The sequence below is a fragment of the Tenrec ecaudatus genome, chromosome 16, assembly GCF_050624435.1.
Source record: "Tenrec ecaudatus isolate mTenEca1 chromosome 16, mTenEca1.hap1, whole genome shotgun sequence".
In the NCBI taxonomy this organism is placed as follows: Eukaryota; Metazoa; Chordata; class Mammalia; order Afrosoricida; family Tenrecidae; genus Tenrec; species Tenrec ecaudatus.
Genome location: NC_134545.1, coordinates 27344400 through 27369405, shown reverse-complemented (window position 1 = coordinate 27369405; position 25006 = coordinate 27344400). Strand labels below are relative to the sequence as shown.

The following is a 25006-nucleotide window of genomic DNA, read 5'->3' as shown; positions in this document are numbered from 1 at the left end:
TGAAGTCCCCTCATGGTTGAGTCCTGGCAAGGGTTGGCTGTCATTTTTCTTGCAATTTGATGATCTGAGGAAGACAACAGCTAGGTTGGAAATGATGGCCCTCAGGCAAAATCTAGCCAGGTACCCACTTGTGTAAATAAAGCTTTATTGGAACACAGCATGCCTATTTCCTTATGTATTGTCTGCCTGCTTGTGCACTAGAGGCGAAGTTGGGTTTTGCAAGCTCTTTTAGGGTCTGCAAAGTCCAAAATACTGATTATCTGGCTCGTACCAGAAAAAAATGTTTGCCCACTCTCAAGAGTGAAGGAATGGACAACTAGTGTGGATCACATGTGGCTGCTCTGGGCCTGATCCTAAACCTTTTTCCAGCAAGGATCACTCCTTCTACCTAAGGTCTCTGGATGGCATTACTGAAGTGAGGACCACCAACAGTTTGGCTGGGACATGACCAAGTGTCTCTTGGGAGGCCTTCTACATGGCTACTCCGAGTGAGCAGGCTTTGAGAACAGGCTTGAGTTCTCTGGACTGCAGGGAGTCGGCATGCAATGGGATGCCTGTAGGTGAAGTTTTCGTGCGACAAAACATTTCTGAACACCAAGCCGCACGTCTGTTCCCTCCCTGAGCCCCTCAGTCCAGAGCCCAGTGGATACTACAATCCAATTAACAGCAGGTAAGGTCAGGATATACAGGGAATTATACATATATATATAGGGCCCAGCCTGGGGCCCAATGCTTCTTACCAAACCGGTTTATAGTGGTGCGGCTGCCTCACCCAGGTTCGGTGAAAAGCCAGGATGCTAACACCAGGTCAATACCTGAGTGGTAACACCTGGGGAGCCAGATTTCAATGGTGGACAACGTATAGCGAATCTACAAGCTTTTTCACAAGGAGAGCATTTAGTCTGGCAGTCACAGATGGTGTTTTCTGGACAACAGATGCACAATGAAATAAAATATGCCAATTGAGAAGCGTTTAAGCCACATTATCTTCATTGTATTTCATCCATCAACAGCTTTTGTTAGTAATCATCGGCCCACCCGCCAACTTCCAGTTGGTAGTAACTGGGCATCAGATTGTCAATGCCCGCATTCAGAGCAGCGGAGTGCTGGGGAGTCCTATGATCTGTGACCGACTCTCCAGAGGCTGTGAGGCCAAGTGGGGCCTGGGCTCCTCTTATAAATAGCCCAATGTGGCTCATTGGTCAATGGCTTTGACTGCACCAGGTCTTTTGGGTTTTAGGGGCCATGTGGAATCTTTCTTAAGCAGCTTGCGGCACAATCAGGGATGTCCTAGAAAGCGGTCTGATTAAGGTGTTGCCATGCCATCAAATGCTCTAGACCAAGGCTTGGCCAACTACCATGGGGCCTAATCTAGCCCACAGCTTATTGGTGTAAATAAGAAATCAGATCTTACAATCTTTATTGACCAGAGCCAGGCTCCCATCGTCTCTGGCTGCTTCCTAACTACAAGGGTGGAGCTGGTGTGTGGCTACATGGCTCCAAAGCCTATATTTGCCATCCAGTCCTTTAAGAGGATGGTTCCTCAGGGCATGGCTTGTACTTTAGACATGCAAGAGGGCCTGGTGTTGATAGGCATTTGAGGGACCTCTTTGTGACAGTACTGTTTTGGGCTGCCAGAGATGAAGTTTGCTATATGAAAAGTCCCCAGTTGCAGATGATTCTGACTCACAGTAACCATGTACTTCAGGAGAATCTCATGCCACAAGATTTTCGATGGCTGATTGCTAGGGATCACTAGGCCTTTCTTCTGAGATGTCTCTGATTGGACTGGGACCTCCAAGCCTTCTGGTTGGCAGCTGAGCATATGGGTCATTTCCAATGCGAAGAGTAGATAGTATGTTTGGGGCAGGAGAAACAGGTCTGGAGCCCCATCCTGGGTCTCTCATATTTGGTGCTGACCGCTCCCAGAATTGTAGTCAGTTGTGGGGCTTTCATTCTCAGGGGGGCTGGGAAGAAGTCAGAGCTTATGAAGTTTTTGGCAGCCACCTCCCCGAGAACATCCACTCCTCCTGAACTCCAGGCCTTGGCACAAGGTAGACAGATATCTGTGATGATGGAAGAGGAGTCGTTTCACAGTGGAAGTTTCCATGGGTGGGTGAGGTTGACTTCTAGGTGCAACTGTGACTCCTGTCCCCAGGCAGCCCCCAAGCTGATTCTGGAGACAAAACACACCCACAAAGATGATACCTCTGAACCAAGGCGATATAGCCTGTATAAGCTTAGGGAGTCAGTCTAACCAAGGAAGGGTTCCTGGAAGTGGCTGTGAAGGGTAGGGATTGGGTTACTCAGAGAGAAGGTGCTCATCTCAACCATCTTCCATAAAGAAAAGATGGGAATTTTTAGCTCTTTGCCTGTTCTTTTAAGAGGGCAAACTCAAGCCATCCAAAGGCTCTGAGATACACAAAGATGTGGCTAGGGTCTCGAACCACATGGCAATGCATGGAAGAACCTGGAGACACAGCTAGGGGCAGGTAATCTGGTTGGTATGGAAGGCAGTCTCTCCTTATGGGAGGAGGTGGGGTGGCAAACTGTCATTCATAGCCGAACTCCAAAAAACACTGCAAGAGGGCAAGGCCATCCCACAGCTGTGGTTCCTGACACGTGATGGGCACCCATCTGCCAAGTTAAGAGCAAGTGGACACTAATCAAGGTAGTTCTAACATGCTTTTCAACGATTAAAATGTCTGGTGAGGTGGCACCTTCCAGAAGGCAGCAGGAAGACACCGCTGTGTCAGGTACCTCCTGCAGCAGCTCGTGTTAACTGGGCCTTTTAAATTCTTAGATTCAGAACATCTGTGATACCTATTTTCCTATTGAAGAACTGGTTTTGAAAGGACCTGTTGTTGCTTAATATTTCCAAGTCGGAAAGCATAACCCCAAGTGACACTGGCGGGGTTCCTGGGAAGCTCAATGGACTAGCCTTCAGGCTGCTCTCCAGACCCCCTCCCTCCTTCTCAACCAAGCAGTCTCAAACTTGGAAGCAACCAAGTGTCATCTGAAATATCAATTGGGGGCTCATTGAGCGAGCATTGGTCTTGGAACATGGTGTAGGTTTTTCACTATTGGATCTGAGGTTCGATGAACTAATGTCACAACATTCCCCTTTCAAAGGATCACGAGGAAATCCCACACCAGCCCCTGGCCAACTTTGCTGCTAAGATGACCAAAACAAATGTCCACTCATCCACTGCCTCACAGACAAGGTCTGAGGTGGTGTAGCAGCAGCCAGGCGGCAAACTCCTACAATCTAGCATATTAAAGGGGATTGGGTATGGGTGTGTGTGATCTGAATGGGTCTACAAAGACAGGAGGATCCAAATGATTTGAAACTGACTAGGAGAGTTTGGAACATGAACAGGAGAGGGATGAATGATAAAGAAGAAGATAAACAATCTCAAGTGATCTGGTCCACTTATTGCATAAACAGGGACATGGCCTTCACTTTCTATATTAGGAACCCAAGACCAGGGAACCAGGAGCAGGCCCCTGACATTCCTGACCCAGGCCCATACTTCCCCGCACTGGCCTGAGAACTTCCATCCTTATACTAAGTGCTGGTCTAGCAACTAAGCTTTGAACAGTGTTTCCTCAGATGGGCAATACCCTCTGGAGGGGGTGCTGAAATGGGGGAGGAGCCTGCAACAGCAGATACCTACACTTTATGCAGAATTAGGAGCTGTGGTATGTTCTACATTGCTGTGTGTGTGTGCTAATTCCTTTGCTGAAAAGCGGGCAATAAGCCAAATAAGTTTAGGACCCAAAGGTACCACAGCTCACGACAGCAGGATAGAGTACATATCTGCTTTGGTAAGCCCCTGGATCGTTCTAGTTCTTAACTCTCTCCTGCCTGCCACCCATGCCCCCTTGGGAAACATCTACCTAGAGCTAGTCTTAGAGCCGTCTCCCACCTGGAAGTGCTGTCTCACTAAACAACGTTATCTGTCTACATGATGCCCACTGAGGGCCAGACCCAGTGTCAACCACTCTGGTCCTCCACCAAAAATGGGTACCAGACACACCCATGCTGTCAAGTGGACACAAAAGTTGCCTAAAGTAAAAGGCTACTAAAGGTCATTCGGAAAACAATCACAGAGCAATATGCGATGTTAGCTCTTCAATTCTCCACTCAGCTGGCATCTCCCCCGATGCTGAGGAGCTCTAGGATTTAAGTTGGAATCACGGGAAAACAAAGGTTGCATGGAGGAAAGTAAAATGGGGTTTAGGGCCCAAAACCATGATTTGGTTCAGGAATGAATGGTCGGTCCTCACCAAGAGCCACACAAAAGTGAGACCAGTAATAGAGAAGTCTTCTTTAGCTTACAGCTTAGCTTACACGTCACATACAAGAACATTATTCACACTACCAAATGTGAACGGCTTGACATGGCTGGTGTCCCTTGAAGCCACGAGTTCTCAAAGAATGAGCAGAGGTGCTGCCCTCGGAATCCTAAACCGGACGTGGCACCAGAAAACCACTCAGGCACACAAGTGGCATTTTGTGATCAAATTTATTTTGTTTAAATTTCATTTACTTTGTTTTACTGTAATTTACACAAGAGACTGCCAAGTAAACTAGGTATTTTACATTCACCACACATTCCCTCTCATCTCCACAGCTGTTAGGAAAGCCTGGGCTCCCAGCGATGCCGCAGAGGCCAGTGAGGGTGATGACATTTGTGAAGAGGATTCGACTCCTTACTTCACAAAATTAGCAGACATGCTCCTCACACCACACTGTGCAGACATTGACTATGCAGTGACATAACCTATCTTACAGCAGTGCCCAGAGAGTTAAGTGCCAGTCTCCACCCTGAGGACACTGGGAACGTGGTTTTGCTGCTGCAGTGAACAGGCCCCTCAGGGTGGCAGCAATCCCACACCTCCCGGTCCAAGTCACTGCCATCATGTCAGTGGGGGCAGGAGACACGAGGAGGCGGGGGTTGGGGGGAGGGTCAGGGTGGGGGCTGTCAGCGTATCACATTGCCAATGCCATTTGACTCCAGTGTCTCGGGTGGGACCAGACCAAAGGAGACATCTGTGGCCTGAAGGCTTCAACTGAATCCTTCCACTCAAGCTTCTGGGGCTGACAGGAATAAAAGCTGGGGCCACACAGAAAAAGTAGACACATCTCATCTAGCTATTGTTCCTGTTCTACAAATAAAGGAGGTGGTGGCAGCAGCGTCTAACCAGCATGTTCAAAAGGCTGGATCAGGGAAGGATCCCATGGCCAGCCTCTCACCCCTGCTACAGGCCAGCCTCTGGCTGTGTGTCTCAAGGTCTTCCTATCTCAAAGTCAGCATCTCCTATAAAGATACAATCCCAACCTGAAAAGAATGAAGTATCACCTCTGTAGATCCTATCATGTGAGCTGCAAAGAATCTTGGCCATTTGCATAGTTTCCAAACTACAATTTCCAAAGCCAGTCGTTTCAGCAACAGGCCCCAGGAGAGAGAAGTACTGTCCATCCAATCTCCCCCACAAGCCTACAATGCACCAAAGAGTGCGTTCTCAGTGTAACAGGAGCCTGAAATTGTCTAGTGTTTATTACAAATCACAAACCTTCATCTCCTTCTGCTAGGTTTGATATAGAAAAATACTTGAAATTTAAAATACAAAAATCCAATAAAAACTGGAGTTCTTTTTAGTTTTTTTAAGGATTCCCCTCCCCCTCCCCCTCCAGGACAAACAAGTAAAAAGTTGGCATGGGAATTTACTCCTTCCTTAGATACTGTCAAATTTGGCTATAAGGTAAGGATCATCCAGAAATAAATAGTTATAAATATTCCAAATTTACATTCCAAATTTACTGGGCTAGCAAAAAATTTAGAATATATCTTTTTTGGGGGGTGGGGTGTATGGGGGTCTTACTTGCTGTTGGGTCTAAAATAACAATTTCTAAGGGACTGATTTAAAAGAACAGAAAAATAATATAAGGCTATATATATATATAATATATATATATATATATTGGTCCACAACTCACACTTGTGAAACAAACCAGCTAGTTTTACATTGCAGTCAATTTGTCCATTAATGGTATTACTCTGATAATTATTAAAATCTGTTCCAGGTATATATATTGAAAATATTTTCTTTTGCATTCTGGCCAAAGATAGGTACAGTACTTTGGAAACATCGTCCTAATCCCTCAGTGGGTCTGTATGTACATATATATATATACACAAGCGTGTGTAGCTGGCTCTGTAGCTCTACGTGCATTTTATATACAGCTACAGTTAACACACACATACATATGTACACACATGGTGGAGGACCTGGGCGTGTGTACAGAACCACAAGCACGTGGCTGGGGAACGTCAACACTGCAAGAAGCTGGTCAGATTCGTCTTCACTCATCACTGGCTGCACTTGTTCCCCTCACTTGACCTTGATTACGTAACTGTAAGAAAAGGAAGAGAGAGCATCTTGTTAAAATATACTGTGGACACCAAAGAGAGGTGATGCCTGTCACACCCATTCTCCCAGAAAACAAAACTCTCAACTCTCTACTCTCAGTGACGGCAGTTTCAAGACGGCATCTCGTTTTAAGATTTTACACTTGCTAAAGGCATAGCGTTTTGTTTCATCACAGGGAAAGGTAAAACTAGAAGCAGACATTAGCCACAGAAACGCACAAGAACTTAAAAGGAATGGTAACTTAAAAAATTCTTTTTAATGAACATGGAAGTGAAAGGACTTGTGCCGGCTCTTTGGAGGGTACACCTACTTCAGCCTCAACACTCCAATTACCCTGCTGATTTCAATAATGAGAGAGCAGGAGCTCAAATAGGAGGGTAACTGAGACCCACCGCAGATCCAGGGGCATCCTGTGGCATCTTAGTTCAAGGTTAACCCAGGAGGGAGATGTGCCCAATTTTGGTGGCCCATGCTGGCTCCATTCAGTACACGGTGCAGATTTTTTCTTTCTAAGCAAATTTCTTACCATCAGAGTAAAGACATTTTTCTTAGAGCAATTTATAAGCTATCGAGATATTTGATATTTTAAATTAAAACTGCCTCACACCCACACATATCGAAGGACAAGATACGTAAAGGTAGGTTTAACATGGAGATGCCTTCCTGGGCTACAAGAAACACTGCCACTAGAGTGATCGCTGAGGTTGATGCTGGGGTGGGCCCTCGTGGACCAGGGGAAGGGCTTCCCTCAGTGTGATTGCATGGATTTTTGCTTATTTCCTTAAACTGCAAGTGATTCCACTGGGGGATGGGCTGGTTCATTAGGACTTCCAACTGGTTCTTTCTGTTTCTGTCAGGGCCGACAAATGGGCCTGACTTTCTGAAATATGGGTGGACTGGAACAGTAACTTGACTGGTAAAAATAACAGGTCAACATCCTACTCGAAATATAATTTTTCTCTGAGAAAGCAAGTGCAGGTGCACCTGCATAGGAACAAACCCCTTGACCTGAACGAAACAACTGTGCAAGGACTCAAAGATGGCGGCCAACTGCGTTTGGAACATGTACTGCTTGCCACGAGCCTGGCAAGAGCCCAGTCTCCTGCAGCATGCCCCTTAAAGGGCTAACTGCACCTCTTCCTGGTCTCCCATCTGGAAGCTTCTTAACCCACCGTAACTTTCCCATTAGAACTTAAGTTCTGCATCAACCAATGTTTCAGAGTTCAGATTCATTTCAATTTTACTTGCTCAGCCATGACAGAACGGATTCAAACTGATGAGTAGCGGTGTACTTAACTGGTCAGCAACCAAAAGTTAGCTGATCCAAGGCCACTGCCTTGCGTGAGGGTAGGTACACTTCCCAGCTGGCTTCTGAGCCCTATTGCTAAGAACCGGCTCAGGATGACTAAATCCCACCAGTTCACATACCAAAGTTTTACAGAGTAATATTTCAAGTGTTCACTGTCAATCTCGAAAACAAGATATCATTTAAGTTCCAAAATAAGACTGCATTTAACACTCAACGCTAGCATCACTTCCGCTTAGCAAGTTAACTACCCATCGCCAGAATGGTACCGGTTACAGAACCTTTTACCCAGGTCTTCACTTACACAGTTGGATATTGTCTCTGACCTACAGGGGACTCATCTAGACATCAGCAGCCGACGTGCCTCGGACGGAACCCTTCTTACGCATCTAAACGTAAAATAAAATCATGAGCTGCTGAAATCATAGACTCTACGTAAGGGTTAGTTTAAGCATGGGGAGAAGAAACGAGCGGAACAACAGTGCTGTGACAGTGCCCTTCATCACCACGTCCACAGGGAGAGGGGCGTTCGGAGAGCCCTTGGTCTGAAGACAACCTTGCAAAGGCCTTTCTCACACACCTCAAAAACAAGTGTCTTTAATCCACGAAACCAGAACCTGCAGACCGGTGGCAACAGGAAATAATCAAAGGAGGTAAATAAACTATCCTTAATACAGGTGTGTGGGTGGGGGGGGGAAGCTTCACTAACTTAGTTGAAAAGTAGAATGCAAACATTATGAAATTTCCCCACAAACTTTTTGAAGACCTACAAATTATTTGAGGAAATAAGTGTCATGGTGGGATTCTGTGGCCGCCTCGGCTGCTTTAAATAAAGCCAGGCAGGGCCTCTCAAAAGTCCTGTAGAGGATGCTTCCTGAAGAGTACAGGAGGGGAGGGGAAGAATGACAGCATGAACAAGATACAGCACAGCAACAACAAACCAAGGAAGGATGCAAAGCTGCATTAGCAAGGACAGGCATTCACAACAACAGCCTACAGCAATTTAAAGAAAAGTCAAGAGGAGAATAGAAAGAAAAGAAGCAAATACAATGAACACATTCTGAAACTCAACCTGAACCCCCACTCCCATCAAAAGTACTAGTGGTAAACAAGCAAGTATACACCTGCTCCAGGTGTTCATCTGGTTGCCATGTCCAGGCTCAGGGTTTCTCTGCAGGGACCTATGCAGGGGTGGTCCTCTCCTGCCTGGCTCCTCAAAGATGCTAGCTGTTCGGACTGAACTGAGTGTCCCCCAAAGTGTGCCTTGTAAACCCTGACCTCTTGTCTACAGTTACAATCCCATTGTGGGCAGGACATCTGTGCTTGTGAACAAGGCACAATTAGTGCAGACGTGTGCTTCAGGTCAATCTCTACTGAGATAGAAGATACATGAAACAGGGCAGCAGAGAGCAGAGATGGGAACCCAGGACACAGAAGCTGAGAGATCAGGATTTCCTGCCTATCCCACCCATGCCCATGACACAGGGGAAATCTTCCCCTTGAACTTAGGCCTCCAGCCAAGCCACCCCTACCCCTGGGGTGATTTGATTCCAGCTATAGCCGCACTGGGAAACTCAGAGACGGCGCCTCTGCTCCTTGGTCAGGGCCGCTTAGAGAATGCAATCAATATAATGACTTCATCAGGGGTCTACTCAAGAAGAGGAGAAACTTCCACCTGTGGTGAAGTGGACTCAACAGGAGGTGGACACTGTGTGGCAGGAGCCTAGACTCTGAAGAAGCTCGAAAACTCAAAAGATGTCAGAACTCAATGCAGAAGCAATTCCATGTGGAATAAACACGTCGACAAAGAAAGGGTCACCTACCCTCAGCTGAAACCAATGTCAGGGCTCTGCCGAGGCGGGAAGGAAGGAGCCCCAAGACAATGTGGACGCAGCATCTTCTAACAAAGCAAGCTACGTTGTCACTGAGTGCCCGCCCCTCCCAAATCATCAGCAGCAGGAGTCACCATCTCTGCATCGAGGAGCCAGCTGTGTCTTGGGGTCATGAGACCTCAAACTTGTGAGGGAAGCAAGAGTTCTTCCCTGGGAGAAGCAGCGGTTTCAGGGGCAGGGCTCAGAGGCGCTCCCTGGCAGGTCAGCAGGTGGTTCCTCTCTTGTGACAGGGCCCCAGCATGAAATACAGAACCCAAGAATGGGCTCCTATCAGAGTGTCTAACCAAGAACCTGTTTTGGGTTTGCTAAGTCCTTTTGGGACATACTGGTCCACACCACGAGCCCAGTGGGAGTGAAGGCAAGCCGCCAGCTGCTGTCTCTTCCATGTCCAGCTGAGACCAGCTGCATTGCGGGGCTGAATTTAGAACTGGCAGGTAGCTCTGGGACCTGAGGCACTTGGAGGGAAGACAAATGGAAAAGCAAGGGAATGAGAATCAAAACGGGGGTGGGGCCCGTCTCAGAGAACAGCACCTGGCTGAGGAAAGAAAACCAGGAGTAGGAGAGGCCCAAGATCCACCTCTTCTTTTTGCGCCCCACCCCTACAAACCCCCAGGTCAAAATAAGGGGGAAGCGGAGACTCTTGGAGACTCCCCATTCCAATGATCCAGAACTTGGGAGTGACACGCTTAGGATAAGAAATTGGAGTCAGAGAGGTTTCTACTGGCCGGCCCAGAAAATGAACCCCTACTTAGAATGTTGTTCTTGTGGTTAAAGTATGTTCCAAATTTCAAACAATCAACTTAAAAAATGTTGGAACCAAATCCATTCATAAGTTGGAGCCGGCCTATAGTTTACTTTATGTCTCAGATAAGGCTAAGACGTTTTATTGCCTTATAAAGAAAGTATGTCCTAGTCCTCTCAGAAGGTTTGTATAAAACTAATTGGAAGCAGATCTCCTGTAATCACCAAAAGTAAGCAATCTTCAACACGGATTCCTGATGACGCAGCAGCCAGAGAACTAGATTCCCGCCTGGGTCAAAGAGCTGGGTTCGCTGCCATTCTCCGGTGATCACGGAGTTCCTGCTGCTCTCTCCGGCATCCTTCAGAGGCCTGGGTGTGCAGGGCTTCGTGCACTGGGGCTTCATGCATGTGGGCAGGACTCCCCAGCACTACATGGGGCCTGCTTGTACCTCCAAGTTCTGCCACCCAACCCCGCCGTGGGTCTGAATTAGAATTCTTAGTCTTCACTGTTTCTACAGAAGGAGGACCACCCCTCAATGTGCCACAGGGAGCGTGGCCCTGGCAAAAGTAAACGAAGTACTGTGGGAACCAAAGGACAGCATGGAGAAGTTACCACATTAAAAAGAATACCTCCATGGGCATTTTGAACGAACAAGTTGTCGATGGAGGAAAGCTCATGTTTGCCCTCACAGGAGATGCTCAACAAAGAGAAGGAGAGAAGTGCTGAGGACACTTGACATTGTAGAAGATAAACAGATTAGTGAATGGGTTTTAGTAACACCTGTCTGGACTGAGCCTACACTTAACGCACACACATGCAAACAGCTTTAGAAAAGGTCAGCCAGAGAAGCCCACACAATGATCGAAAGTCTTACCGTTTCTAGTTCTTTCTGAGTTTCATCTTCCATTCTCCTAATGTCTTCCATGGTCAGGTCAATCCACTTGTCAATCCAACAAAAGAGCTGGCGGTGGAAGTTTGTAAATATCCTCTTTTCTTGCTTTTGAAACAAGAGAGAAAGGCTGTATAATATCGTGAAAACCAAGATTCATTCATGACAGATGCCTTTAACTTCAATAAGTCAGCCCATGTCCCCAGCAATCCATGCGATGTACATATGCGCAATGCCACGGAGTCCATTCCGGCCCAGAGCAATCCCAGGAGAACAGAGTAGAAGTGTCCCCGTGGGTTACCAAGGCTGTACATCCTTGTGAAAGCATAAAACCTCAGCTCTGAAATGAGCCCTCCACTCTTGATATGACAATTCTACCTCCAGCCCACGAGCATTCTGTTCCACGCAAAGAAAAAGCTCCCTTGGAAACACGAATCCACCTGATCTGGTAGAGGTGGGATGGTTTCATAGTAACCAAGGAAGTACAGTGCACACTTTCCCGTCCAACACAAACTCTTCCCGGACCTCATTCATTTTCATCTTTTCCTAAATGTCAATGACTAAAGGTCAACTTGATTTCTTCTGCTATAAAACTTTTCTGCAATTCCAAGGGATGCTGTTGAGGTGTTAATGAGAGTCCTGGGCTCTTTGGAATGAGATGTCTTCTTAACTCAAGAATTATTACTTATTCTCTCACCTCTTGTTTTTCCTACTCTCCAAGTTACTTGACACTCTAATAAAAAAATCACAACTTTATAATCAGTGATTTTAATTGTTGAGTTATGTTTCATGAAACTCAGAAAAGAGAGAATGCACGGATGCATGGGACAGTGAGTCATCTGAACAACCTTCAACTGTGAAAGTATTTTTCCAAGACCAGAAGGAACTTCGTCAACTACATGTGTGACTTCTATTCTTCAAAAGCAGGTTATGAATCTATTATTATGACCCAAGAGGAAGGAAGGAAGCCAATATTTATAGAGTGCCTGCTCTAGGCCAATTGTAAGCCAGCCCAAGAAAAAAGCAGTTCCCAGAACTTTAAAGATGTGTTGGGTTTTTTTTTCCCCTCTCAAATGGTGGCAAAATACCAAGGGGTACCCAAAAAACCCCAGAATTTTTTCCCTAAAAGATACGTATTTAAATTATTGTGCAAACCCTAATTTCACAGCTGGCTGCTATTCTCTGAAATCGGCCATCACAAAAAATGAGGTTTGGGTGAAACTGCTTTTATAAAAAAATTCCTATGACCAGAGAGAAGGAACCTTCCCAGGCGATGTCACTGGGTGGACTAATTCAGAGTTGCTCAATGCTCCCCTGGCAGGAAAAGTGCGTGCTATGAAAGCTCTGCTTCACCTAGCACAATTCTGGGTTGTTTTGGGTGCACTCCTTCGTGTGTATATAGGAAGAGACTTCAAAAAGTCCACAGGAAAATCCCATCAACTTCTCATTCAATTTCTCCACACACTTTCAGAGGGCTCTGCACGTGACCAAAAGCTGACCACACTGACAGTTTGATGTGACCGCTGAGCACGGCCGTGTGTCCTCCACGTTAAACTACCATGAGCTGTTTCCAGACGTTTTATATGTCCCCTCCACCCCCCGCCCGTCACTTTCTTCTTGAATGCTGCAGGCCAAGTCGGCACCCAGGAAGTTTTGTGTAGCTCTTGTGTGTTTACAACCATTAGATGTAGACCCTTGGATCATGTCACCTTTGGCTCAGAGTTCAGAGTTCGTATTCTAGTGAGAGTCCTTAAGGGAGGGGAGGGGGTGGTGGGGGATGGGTGGCAGGCACTCCCACAGGAGGCCCCTCAGAGACTATGATGACCAGAGGGGAAAAGTGTGGACTGTCAGGGACAGCAAGTCTCATCTCACAAAAGACAAGTGAAGGTGACAATGAACCGGGTAGCTGTCCCAAGTCTCATCCTCCGAGGGAGCCGCGGGTCCAGAGCAGGTTTTACCTTCTGAATGAAGTTCTCGACTTTGCTCTGCAGGCCCCACCACTTGAATTTGATGGTCACCAGCTTGTAGGCACACATCTGAGGGCCGTCTGGGTGGTTTGCCAGCTCCTTCTGAATGAGAAGTAAAAAGGCAAAATCGGGGGTTAGATATTCATGCATGCTCTGATGAAAAGGGACTGCTGGGTAATGACATCACAGGCAGGACATGAGAGAAATTACGATCTGGGATGTGTTTTACTCCACTCTTCGAGAAAGCTAACTCGTTTTAGCAGCAGCAGCTGGAGTCCCCTGCTGCTGACCCTCCTTCCACAGACGAAGTTACCTCCGCACTCTAGTTTAATGACATGCTTCTGATTCCATATGAAATACCAGTTGTGATTCACATCGGATCGAGAGGGAGCCTGTTAATATGTCCGGGTTCTCCTAATATCATTTTCATGTACCCCTTTGTGACGTGGCAAGCCATGAAACAAAGTGATGAGGAAGTGGAGTCTCCTCCTGTGCCTTCAAATATTGGCAAGTGGAGGGGTCCTGGTCACTAACCAAGGAACGCTCTATAGACGGGAGATCCGAAAGGGGAGGCTGTGGCACAATCACCCCTAATCATTATGCGTTCGAAGGCACATCCATCTGTGTAGACTTTAATTCCCACAACTGATTACATCCCTTGGTGTAAGTGTCAGGGAATCAAGCCAAAACAAGCTCTAGGGAAAGAGGGCAAATATTAAAAAAACGCGAGAGAGGGAGGGAGCCTTCTCATGTGAGAAAGAGCCCTCAAGCACACTGAGGGGACTAGTCTACAGTACAAGAGACCAAAGACTCACACAGTGTCTGTGATTTACTTTCAAATAATCCCACTTTTTAAAGCCATGCTTTTGCTGTGTGGAGAGAGGGTGGGAGGCAAGACAAGCAGCTGAGACAAGTGCATGAATGGAGACCAATGTGCAGGAATGTGCCACCTTTCCATTCCAAGCCCTTGGAGGGCTGCAACCGGTGGCACTGCCACCCCTCTGAGGCTGGGTCAGTAATGTGGTGGCGTGAGCGACCAAGAGCCAGGAACCAGCAGCATTCGGCAGTGTGTTCTCTGGGGATTCACTCAACATCCAGGCTCGCCCAGAGTGACAAGTGCAGGAGACAAGACACTCCTGACTTGACTGAGAAGAGAGCCTGGAAAGAATTCACAGTAGCCCACAGAGGTAGAACCGGCCTTGCCCCTGCCTTGAGTTTACAGTCAAGCCCAGAAGGCAGGCAGCGAGCAAAGAGCCACTTTTAGTGGTCGGGCTGCAGGTGTGGCTCCAGGAGTCCCAGTGTCTGTGCTTGTCAACGATGAAGGTGCTACTTCTTAGTGAAGCCTGAACAAGGTGGTGCGTGCCCTGGCCTCGGCCCCGCCACTGTCGAGTAGATCCCGACTCACAGCTACCCCCAAATAGGTGGGACTAAACATCAACTCCGAAAACTGTAAGCAGAGGTTCTTCTCCTAAGAGTGGAGAGTCAGGTGTAACACTGTGGGGGGTCCCCTCACTTTCATAAAAATTAAAACCAGCTGTAAGAGCCACCAATCAAATGATTTATTAATTTAAAACAAAACCAAAAGCAAATTACTGAGGAATAAAGAGAAAAAAATTTAAAGCACCGCACCTTCTTCACCGCTGTCCTCCGGCAGCCAGCAGTCAGCATCCACCCACCCTTGGCTACCTTCTCCACGTTCGTGTGTGCAAGCAAAGTGTCCTTCCACACCAGCACATCGACATGAATTCAAATCATGAAGAACCCCTGGGTCTTACGCAAAGCCAGAGGACGACTATCCATCTACTGGATCCCATCTGCAGACCACTTCGTCCCCCAGAGCCTCTGTGAGAGTCTTGTTTCCAGTGAGCGCTAGGGGTAGGTATATGAAAGAGCTCTATCCTGGTTTTATTAAGGAGACTGAACGTCCTGCTGAGTCCGGCATGATCAGACAACTTCTCTCCAAAAATCTCTTCTGTAATAACATTGCATCCTCCAAATAATGACCAGGTTATAAATTGATGAGGTGCCACCAGCAAGCATCTAACTTAAAATAGCATCCCCTACACTAACTTTTTGCAGGCTAGTTCCACATCCATATGAGAGCCTGGCAAGTCTTAGCTCTCTTTTTCCGTTAACTTTCCTCCCCACGGAGAGCACCCCTGAGAAGTCAGCATCCATGCATATAAAAACGGTACCCCAGCCCTCATCAGCAAATTCTAACTGGCAAGTATTTTGTGGGTCCGATTCCCATTTATCCCACTGACATCGAGTTAATTCCGACTCATGATGACCCTTTAGGACAGAACGGAACTGCCTTACAGTTTCTGAGGCTGCATTTCCTTTACAGGAACAGCCAGCCTGATCTTTCTCTTGAGGGACAGCTGATGGGACCAAACTCCTTATCTTCTCAAAAAGCAGCCCAACGCATAACTTGCCAAACAGTGCCCACCCAAACATGGCACGCACCAGTGACAATTCAACGACGTCAACGGTCTCTTTCAGAAGGGACACCCTCCTTTTGGGGAGCCATGGGCCTGCACTAAGACCTCACATTTATATACTGCTCCTCCCGTGACATGTAAGCTGTGCTCCTGGGTGGAAGCCACCAAGTAGCCTTCCACAGGACTCAGCTAGTTTCTGAGTGGCTAGTCTCACTGAAACATGGAGAGATTGGTCTTGTACATCTTCCTCTTTTTGACAAAGCAATGAGCCACCATGTGGCTCTCTCCATTCCACCAGGTGCCCCGGGAAAGGCAACACCCCTGGAAACACTGTCTGGGTCAGCAGGAGAGAAACCTGTCACAATAGCACCCAACTAACTGGGAGTAAGGGGGCTCACTCACGTTGTAGCTCCCATGTGCAAAGTACCTTCCTGTGTAGCGTGGCCAGGACCCTGCCCACCTATGGGCCTGACTTCTCTGTCTACAAGGAAAGGCTAAGGTCCTACCAAGACCTGTTTATCTCGGACTGGGGATGCTTGGAAACTCCCAGTCATGGGACATCTTGTCCTCAACAACGAAGACCTTGTCTGTCTCTAAGTGCAAAACCAACCAACCGATCTTTAGTCAGCAGGATACCTAGGCAGGGTTCCAATTATAGGCAGAGCCAAGCGAAATTCAAGCCCATCCCACCACGTTAGGGCTCCAGAGCCAGATGCACGCCCGCACCGCCAACGACCAACCGAGCGAGTGTCTGACACTCTCCCCGAGACTCAACCAGGCTGCGGAAACCCATCAAGGGGATACTGGTGATACACACAGCACAGTTGTTAAAATTATGATGGCACAGAGACAAAACTCAGCTGTCTCCCCAGATCTAGTTGCCCACGTAACCTCTGCTTCCTCCTTTACTGGGCAGGTCATGATTTAAAGAAATCAAGCATGAAAAGTCCGGTTAGAACCACCGCGGAAATGAACAGCCTGCTGCACCGGTTTCATCAGCACTTCCTCACTTGAGGGGGCACAGAAGGTGGCCCTCAGGACCACACTCCGTATCCCTCAGGAGAAGGCTGAGAACAGAGAAGTCATGTCTTCTTAAATTCCTGTCATTATCAATGTGTAGGTAGTGAAGGATCTTCCAATTTCTACAAATGGTCCTTGTGAGTCACCTCTCAATTTCAGGTCAGGTCTGACAGCCACTTGAGGAAACATGAAACTAGTCTAGAAATGTCTCCACTTAAGAAATATTTAAAAGTGCGATCGCTTCGTTGTGTGACTAAAACCTAACAAGGCTTCCCTAGAATGAGAGGTGGGGAAAACCTTAAGAACTGCTGGGATGCTGCTGAGGCTACAATGAACGCGAGTCTGTGTTCAGAACCATATCCTTGCCATGGTGTGTAAGAACCACCTCATTAATTTCTGACTGCAAAAATGAGGACTCAGCCCTCACACGGATTGAAAGGGGTTCAAAATCTCACAGGCTCCCAAGCACACAGCTTTATCAATCATCTTATTCAAAGAAGCTCGATCATGGGGGAAGGGGTAGGTGGAGGGTGGGTGATAATACAGTTGACTATGTATGCTATAAAATTGGGGGACAAAACCATAATAAGCAACAGCCATTATCTCTAAAGGGTGGGGCAATTAATTTCTATCTTCTTCTGAAACTAATTTTTTAAAAAATATACTGAAAAAACAAACAAACAAAACTAAAACTCACTACCATCCAGTCAATTCTGATTCATGGTGGCCCTACAGGACAAAGTAGAGCTGGCTGTGTGTGCAAAAAGCCTCACTTTCCCTCAAGGAGTGGCTGGTGGTTTTGAACTGCTGACCTTGCATTACCAGCCCAACTGGTAGCCCACTATACCACGAGGGCTCCTATGCTTAAATAGGGAGACTAACGAAAATGCTGAAATGTTTATTCTAAAATGTTTATTATAAGGATGAAGTTTATTCTGCCTGAAACTATCTGCATACTAGTTCAAATCTGCACTCTTCTCAGGCCATGAAAAAGCTAATGTCTTTCTGCTCCTTTCAAGGTCTAACAAACCAAAGCTTAGAGAGGAAAAAAAAAAAAAATCAGGCTAACCATGAAAGCAAAATCAGCTTTCATATGTAACTTCAGTCCGCCATGTTTACGGTTTTCTAACCTTAAACCTTCTAGAGCAAACCTTCCACTCCTCCAAGTTAAGCCCCCAGCACTGCGGTCCTGTGAAGAGATGTGTACAGTGTGTTTGAAACAGGAACCACCGCAGAGGGCATCTCCTTTCACCTCTTTCAGCGCAGTGTCTCATCCCCGCCCCAGTGAAGTGCTACTTGCTGCCCCAGAGCCTGGGGCCGAGTGAAGCATCCTCTTTGACTTAAGCAACATAAACCCTCTCTGGCGTTCTTCTTCATCAGCTACGATTAGACCCACACAGCAGATACAACCAAAATGTGAATACCTTTCAGGTGGAATTCTAAGTAATTAACTCTTAACCAACCCTGAGCGAAAAAAGGGGGAAAGAAAAAAAAAAAATCTAGATAGTGGTTCTCAACCTTCCTAATGCCACGACCCTTTAATACAGCTCCTCATGCTGTGGTGACCCTCCCCCCCACCATAATTTATTTTCGTTGTTACTTTCTAACTGTCATTTTGCTACTGTTATGAACCGGGAGACCTCTGTGACAGGGTCGTTCAAACCACCTCCCCCGCCCCCCAAAAGGGGTCACGACCCACAGGTTGAGAACTGCTGGAGGAGGAGGATGAAAACTGATCTTACTGAGCACCTGGGTTCTAATACCATTGATTAACGCCAGAAAAAAAATGTAAAGACCCATTCCAATAGCTGGTAAGATGGCTAGTCACTAAAAGGGCCACCACAAGTTCTGTGAAGCCTGAGCAAAGGCAGCAGCCAAGATTCGGTCCCAGCGACCACGGACTGAAATCGCATCTGAAAGAGGAGCAAGCGCAAGCAAGCTGTGAAACACTTCCAATTTGTCATTTAAAGAGCTTGTATATTCACTGAATTCCTTAAATTGCATGCTTCTAACTATGTGAAATGAAACCCCAAAGCCCAAATCCTGTTTTTAATTTCACAATGCCTGTTAGGCTCCTCTAAGGTATGTGGCTGGGCCCACGGGGGAGTGATGTCGACTCGGGCCACACAACCCAACTAAACAAAACTCGGTGTGTTTGGCTGAACGGTGAGCAATCAGCGTGCGCGTGTTCTCTCCAAGAACGAATTTCTTGCATCTGTGACAAACAAACATATACAAACGTTCAAAGAGAATCTTAAAAAGAGAAGAAAACTAATCCAAAGGCCTTCTGGACACATGTTCTCACAAAAATGCAGGCCTCTCAGGGTTTCACGCTACACGTCAACTCCACATACACTTCTTTCTGCTTAAAAATGTGTTGGCGCGCAGATGAAACGGGTCTCTGCGACTCGGAGCCGGAGTTAATACTCTGCAAGGACACAGCCCTTTCTATGCCGCGTCTCCGTCGTTCACCACGGAAAGTCTCGGTTTTCAGAGAGCTGAATGCTCAATTGCAGCTGCAGACTTCGTAATGCAAGGAGGGTGCCAACCCAGACCTCAATGAGAGTTAAAAATAGGAGCAGCGTTAGGGTCGTTGCCTGGGGACGCCCCAGTAAATATCAATACAAGATTACTATGCACTGAATGTGTCCTGAGGAGAGGGTGGCGAAATAGAACCAAAGGTTGGTAGTTTGAGCCCCGCAGACCCTGCACAGGAGGGACGCGGCCAACTGCTTCTATGAAGAGGGCAGCTTTGGACACCCCAGGAGGCAGTTCTACTCTGCCTGGGAGGGGCTTCATGAGGTGGATTCATCTTGCCAGCAGTGGGTGCTTTTCACATGGAATTAATAACCTGGCTTGCCAGGCCAGGTCCTTCCCCAAACCAGTCAGGTTTTAAGCCAGTGTTTCTCAACCTGTGGGTTGCGACCCTTTTGGGACTCGAACGACCCTTTCACAGGGGTTGCCCAATTCATAACAGTAGCAAAATTACAGTTATGAAGTAGCAACAAAAAAAATTTTATGGTTGGGGGTCACCACAACATGAGGAACTGTATTCAAGGGTTTTGGCATTAGGAAGGTTGAGAACCACTGCTTTAAGCCTGCTAATGTAACTTAGCACAAATGGAGGAAACCTGGTGACAAAGTGGTTTAACGACAGCAAGGTGAGCACTTCGAAACCACTAACCACCCCTCGGGAGAAAGACAGGGCTTTCTACTTCCATAAAGAGTTACAGTGTCAGAAACCTACAGGGGCAGTTCTACCCTGTCATCTAGGATTCCTATGAGCTGGTAGCGACTCCATGGCAATGGGTTAACCTAAGTGACCTGAAAGGCAGCCTAAGCAGACGCATCATTCCGCTTCTTTCTTGGTGCTCCTCATGCTGGGGTTTCTGAAGAAGAAGCATGCACCAGTCTCCCTGAACACGAGTCTCAAGCATGGGACCTGGCTCCTGAGCTAGATGAGGATTTCCTGCGTTGCCTTTCAGCCAATCTCATCTTGAAGAGCTCTCTGGCTGGAGGCAAATTTTCATTCATCCTCCTTGCCCACTGCCATTCTCCCTGCCCCTGGCCAACAGACTCGGAGGAACAGCTTGGCCTTAGACCCCTGAAAACCAATGTGATTACCTTCTTGTAAGAGATCACAAAGAGCCTTGGTAATCATTACCCACATCATGGATAACCTCCTCATGGACTGAGGTATGTGTGTGGGTGGGGGGGGGGTGAGTTCAGAATGGTCACTCCTGCTCTTCCCATGGACCAAGCAGGGAAACTTGCCCACAGTAGCCTGCCAATAGCAAGGCCAAGCTCCCAACTGGTTAGACTGTAGTTCTCTGATGTAGAAGAAGCCAGGATGCACCTGATGATTAGAGAGCGTATCTGTTTGTATGGGGAGAAAAAAAAGACCCACGGTTGGATCGACGTCTTTGTTCACCCCCACTCTGTGTACCCCAACATCCAGAGTCCTGGATGGTGGGGACTTTAGAGGCCTACTAAGTCAAAGCCTCCCACAAAGGCCTTTAGGGGGCTCCCTTTTTATCTGCTTATATAACTAGCCAGGGAAGTGTCAGGAGGACCCAGGCATGTGGCTGAAAAGCAGAGAGAAATAAGGCCTTGCCACAGCATAAAAATGACCTTACCTCAGCAGGTCAGAGGGGGCCAAGGGGGGGTGGGGTAGGGTGTGTGTGTAAGAGAAAGAGACCAGAAAAGCTGTGTGTGTGTGTGTGTGTGTGTGTGTGTGTGTGTGTGTGTGAGAGAGAGAGAGAGAGAGAGAGAGAGAGAGAGACAGACAGACAGAAAGAGAAAGAGAGGGGAGAGAGAGGAGAGAAAGTGAGGGAGAGAAGAGAGGGGGGGAGAGAGAAGCTGTGTGTGTGTGTGTGTGTGTGTGTGTGTGTGTGTGAGAGAGAGAGAGAGAGAGAGAGAGAGAGAGAGAGAGAGAGAGAGAGAGAGAGAGACCAGAGAGAGAGAGAGAGACAGAAAGAAAGAGAGGGGAGAGAGAGGAGAGAAAGGAGAGGGAGAGAAGAGAGGGGGGGGGGAGAGAGAGAGAGAGAGACCAGAGAGAGGGACCATAGAGAGAGAGAGAGAGAGAGGACCACAGGTGTGCAGTGTGTCTGAGACACCATCAAGATAGGCAGGCAGACCAATGGTGTACACACAAATACGGGAATGAGAAGAAAGGCATTTACGCCCAGGAAAAGCACATTATCTGCCTTGTAGCAAAAACTGGAGTCACGTTCTAAATCGCCTTCCAATGGCGTGCGGTCTGTTGCTCAAGGGTGGAACCTTAAACATAACGACATAAACATTCACGGGCTCAGATGTCAAAACTGCCTTCTTCAGAGGGAGAGTGAGTCTTATTTTTTGTTTGAAATGAACGTGTTAGTCACCAAAGGCTCTAAGTCCATGTTAGCTTTCCTTTTCCTTTCTTTCTTTCAGCTTCTCAGACCACTTTTTACATTTCAGGGATAAGAAATCTGGATTTTCCCCCATCTTTGGGGAGATTTAAAAATAAACACATGGTTTATATTTACATAGCTCATCTCAAGAATGGAAGTTAACATTATCCTATTATTACTATTGTATTATCTCTACATATGTGGTTCTTTCTCCCCACTCCCCCTCCTTCTTCAATATTCTCATCCTCCACTCTCCCTGTCCCTGCCCCACCCCCACCCCCTGAGGGAGGGCGAGTTTTTAAAAGAAAATAAAAAGTATGAATCCATCCAATGGTAAAGGCGCTCGCTCTTGTGTGGTGTGGTGTGGTGTGGTGAACTGATAAACACTGGACCACTAACTACAGGGTCGGTGGTTCCAACCCGCCATCTGTTCCTCAGGACAAAGAGGAGGCAGTTTGCTCCTATAAAAACTGACAGTCTCAGAAATCCCATAGGACAATTCTCCTCTGTCCTACAGGGCCCTTGTGAGTCAAAATCGACTTGATGGCATTGAGTTTTTGAGTCTCAAACTCATGTCCTTCTAGTCCCTGTCATGCCATCAGCTGGAGAGTGAATTAGTTACTGAAGGTGCCTTCTGTAGGTTAAGGCAACGTTAGAAGCAGCCATCTGTCTCCCCTCTTCCCTGGCACAATCTTTTAGAGCATCAGCAGTGTGAAAGCTCAAAGGAGAAAGGCTCAGAGCAAGCTGTGAAGTCCACGGCTGGAACTCTGGGAATGGGTAGGGAGGCTTTTTAAATCCCTCAGAGAAAATTTCAGATGGTGCCAGCTGATCCTGTGTGAGCTGACAAACAACACTTTCGGGGTGTGACGTAGGAAGTCTCTAGCTTTCGCCAGGGCATTGGGAGAATTTTGAGCTGAACCCTAACCAGGGAACCACTGTGCACACATGACAACCGGAGCCGTCTCTTGCAGAGCCCAAGTCAGGCTCAAGTTGCGCTTCTTCAGTGGTGTGCAGGGCAGTCTATAGAACAGGTGGCACCCATGAAGGCTTGTTCCGTGAGGGTGTGGGGCTACAGGAGGGGGACACGCCTATGAACAACAGCAAGCACCTGGACATTGCCTACAGGTGGCCCATGACCAGCTGCAGAATATGACAGGCTAGTGATCAAGTCAAATCCTGCTGTGGAAAACTTATGCAGGTTTGTGCTCGCCCCTTCTCCTGTCAAATGAGCTGTGAACAACTGACCATCAACCTAAGGGCCCGACACTTAATTTCCTGGATGTCTTTACATACAATACATTTCAACTACCTTTTATACGGCCAGGCTCACATTGCTTTTCTTACTTTCGTGAAGAAAGGGTGTGCTCTTGAGTGAGAAACAACAGCACGCCACAGAAATTGCTCTCGGGGGCCCTGCTTACCAACAGGGCACGTTGGAGGGCCAGAAACACAGGCATGAGCGAAGGGGAGGAGTCGCTTTTACGTAAGCATAACAAGCCTTCGCTTAAACATGAATTTTTATGCTGCTTCAAGTCTCCACAGAGAACATGACAATCCCAAAGACGAAATCACTTGTCTCTCTTTTAAGAGTTATCTGAACTGTGTGATGCTGAAGTGACAGTCTGGCTCTGCTGTCTGTGAATGCAGCAGTGGCTCGCTGGCCAACTGCAACTGGCTGTGGGTCCTTTATCTCAATGAAAACTATTCTTGAGCCATTTCTATTTTTTCTCTTTAACGTCACCGGCTCTTCAAGACTCAGAGCCTGTCAAGTGTTCTGTGGCCAAGGCTCTGCGTGTCAGAGAGGTCAGCACACAGTACCTTCCAGTTGGGTCCCAAAGGGCCTCTCTTGGTCTTGACAGACTGGAACAATGCTGGGTCTTCATCAGCTTTGTAATCCTGCAAAAGCAGAGCACGGTCAGCGGGAGAGAAGAAAAGCAGAGAACATTCGTTAGCTACACCAGAGAGGCTCTTTGCCTCTCTCCTAGGAATCACACCAGTACTTACTGTGCATGAGGCATGAAAGTACACACAAAAACAATGCTCCTGTAGGGCCCTGGGCCTTCTGGTCTTGCCCTCTCAGCTTTAAACTTGCATTTTAACAAAATGACTACTTAAGACAATGAAATCAAGTGGTGACTGGTAGCCTATGAATGGAAATTATTTCCAGTATTTTTTCCAGCACATTCAAGGAAAAAAAATGTTCCCATTCCAGTTTCAGCAATCCCTGTGGATGACATGGGACTTTGGACACCCACGTCAAAGGGACGGCGATGGCACTAATTCTGAAGCTTCACTAGATGCCAGTGAGTGAGGGTGGATCTGCAATGTTGGCCAGACTTCTTGACCATGCTCTGCAAATATCACCCCCACACCTCACTCAAGCAAGGGACACACAAACTGTGGCTTTGTCGTGGAAGAGGCTGTACTCAGGACATGCCAGAATACATCTAGCACAAGCACTCAGCTTGTCACCGTCAGAGGCAGCCAGCGACTCAGGGACATCATGCTTCCAGGAACTGCCCCACCACGCACAGCCTGTGACCTCTCCATTCTTCCTGACAGGGAGGAGGAAGTGAAAAGAGAGCATAAAGTCCCTGTTGTGTTTGTGTCTCTCTCCCACGCGCGCGCGCGCACGAATACCTCTGAAGTCCAACTCTAGGAAAATAAGGTGCGTGAGTGTGGTAACCGAGTAGGGAGAAGGGTCAGCTGGCCAGCTGAAGACACTGAAGAGAACACTGCACCAGGGTCCTTCTGAGGAGTAAGTGCTGAGCTGCTAACTGTAAGGCTGGTGATTCAAATCCACCAGCCACTCCTTTGGAGACGATGAGGCTGTCCACTACTGCAAGGATTTACAGTCTCAAAACCTTAGGGAAGTGTTCTGTTCTAGCCTATAGGGTTGCTGTGGATGGCAACCCTACGGAAATGCGTTTTTAATAATACGCTTCAGGGAAAATTCACATAAAAGTCACCCACGGGGCCCTGGTTGGAAGTCAATGTTGAGGAGATAAGGACGATGCAAGCACAAACACGCTTCTGCATGTGTCAGAAATGGTCGCCCATCAGAGGAAATGCAGCAAGCAGCAGCCCGTCCTGACTCAACACGCAGAGGACTGTAGAGGAAACTCAGTGAGATGCGGCCAATCTGGATGCCAGTCAGAAAACCTGTATCACAGGCTCGTAACTCTTCAAGAGCAAATCATACACTGGGTGGCAAAGGAGCCATGATGCTCTGGGAGAAAACAAAGCATTACAGAAAAACAAAAGGGACTTCCAAGAGTTCACAGGGAGTACAATGGAAAGATAATGGAGATTCTCCCACAAACTTTCTGAAGCACCCTCATATGCAGCCCAGAACGACAAAACTCTCTCAAAAGAACACCTGAGAAGCTATGAAAAGGCCTTACAACCGGCTCAAGCCA

General features: G+C 47.4%; 1 protein-coding gene across 2 annotated transcripts in view; it reads right to left on the bottom strand.

The window, feature by feature from the left end:
- Positions 1 to 4516: 4516 nt before the first annotated feature.
- Positions 4517 to 25006, bottom strand: part of PITPNB (phosphatidylinositol transfer protein beta) — a 59723-nt gene continuing 39233 nt past the window's right edge. Inside the window, exons 8-12 of one of the 2 annotated variants that reach the window (XM_075534975.1) lie at positions 23406 to 23483; positions 13226 to 13336; positions 11253 to 11375; positions 8049 to 8133; positions 4517 to 6421 (exon numbers count right to left, since the gene is read on the bottom strand). In XM_075534975.1, the coding sequence (XP_075391090.1) occupies positions 8086 to 8133; positions 11253 to 11375; positions 13226 to 13336; positions 23406 to 23483 (360 nt within the window). In that variant the 3' untranslated portion in view covers positions 4517 to 6421; positions 8049 to 8085. The remainder of the gene's footprint in view (positions 6422 to 8048; positions 8134 to 11252; positions 11376 to 13225; positions 13337 to 23405; positions 23484 to 25006) is intronic. The other variant, XM_075534974.1, reaches the window with a different exon arrangement.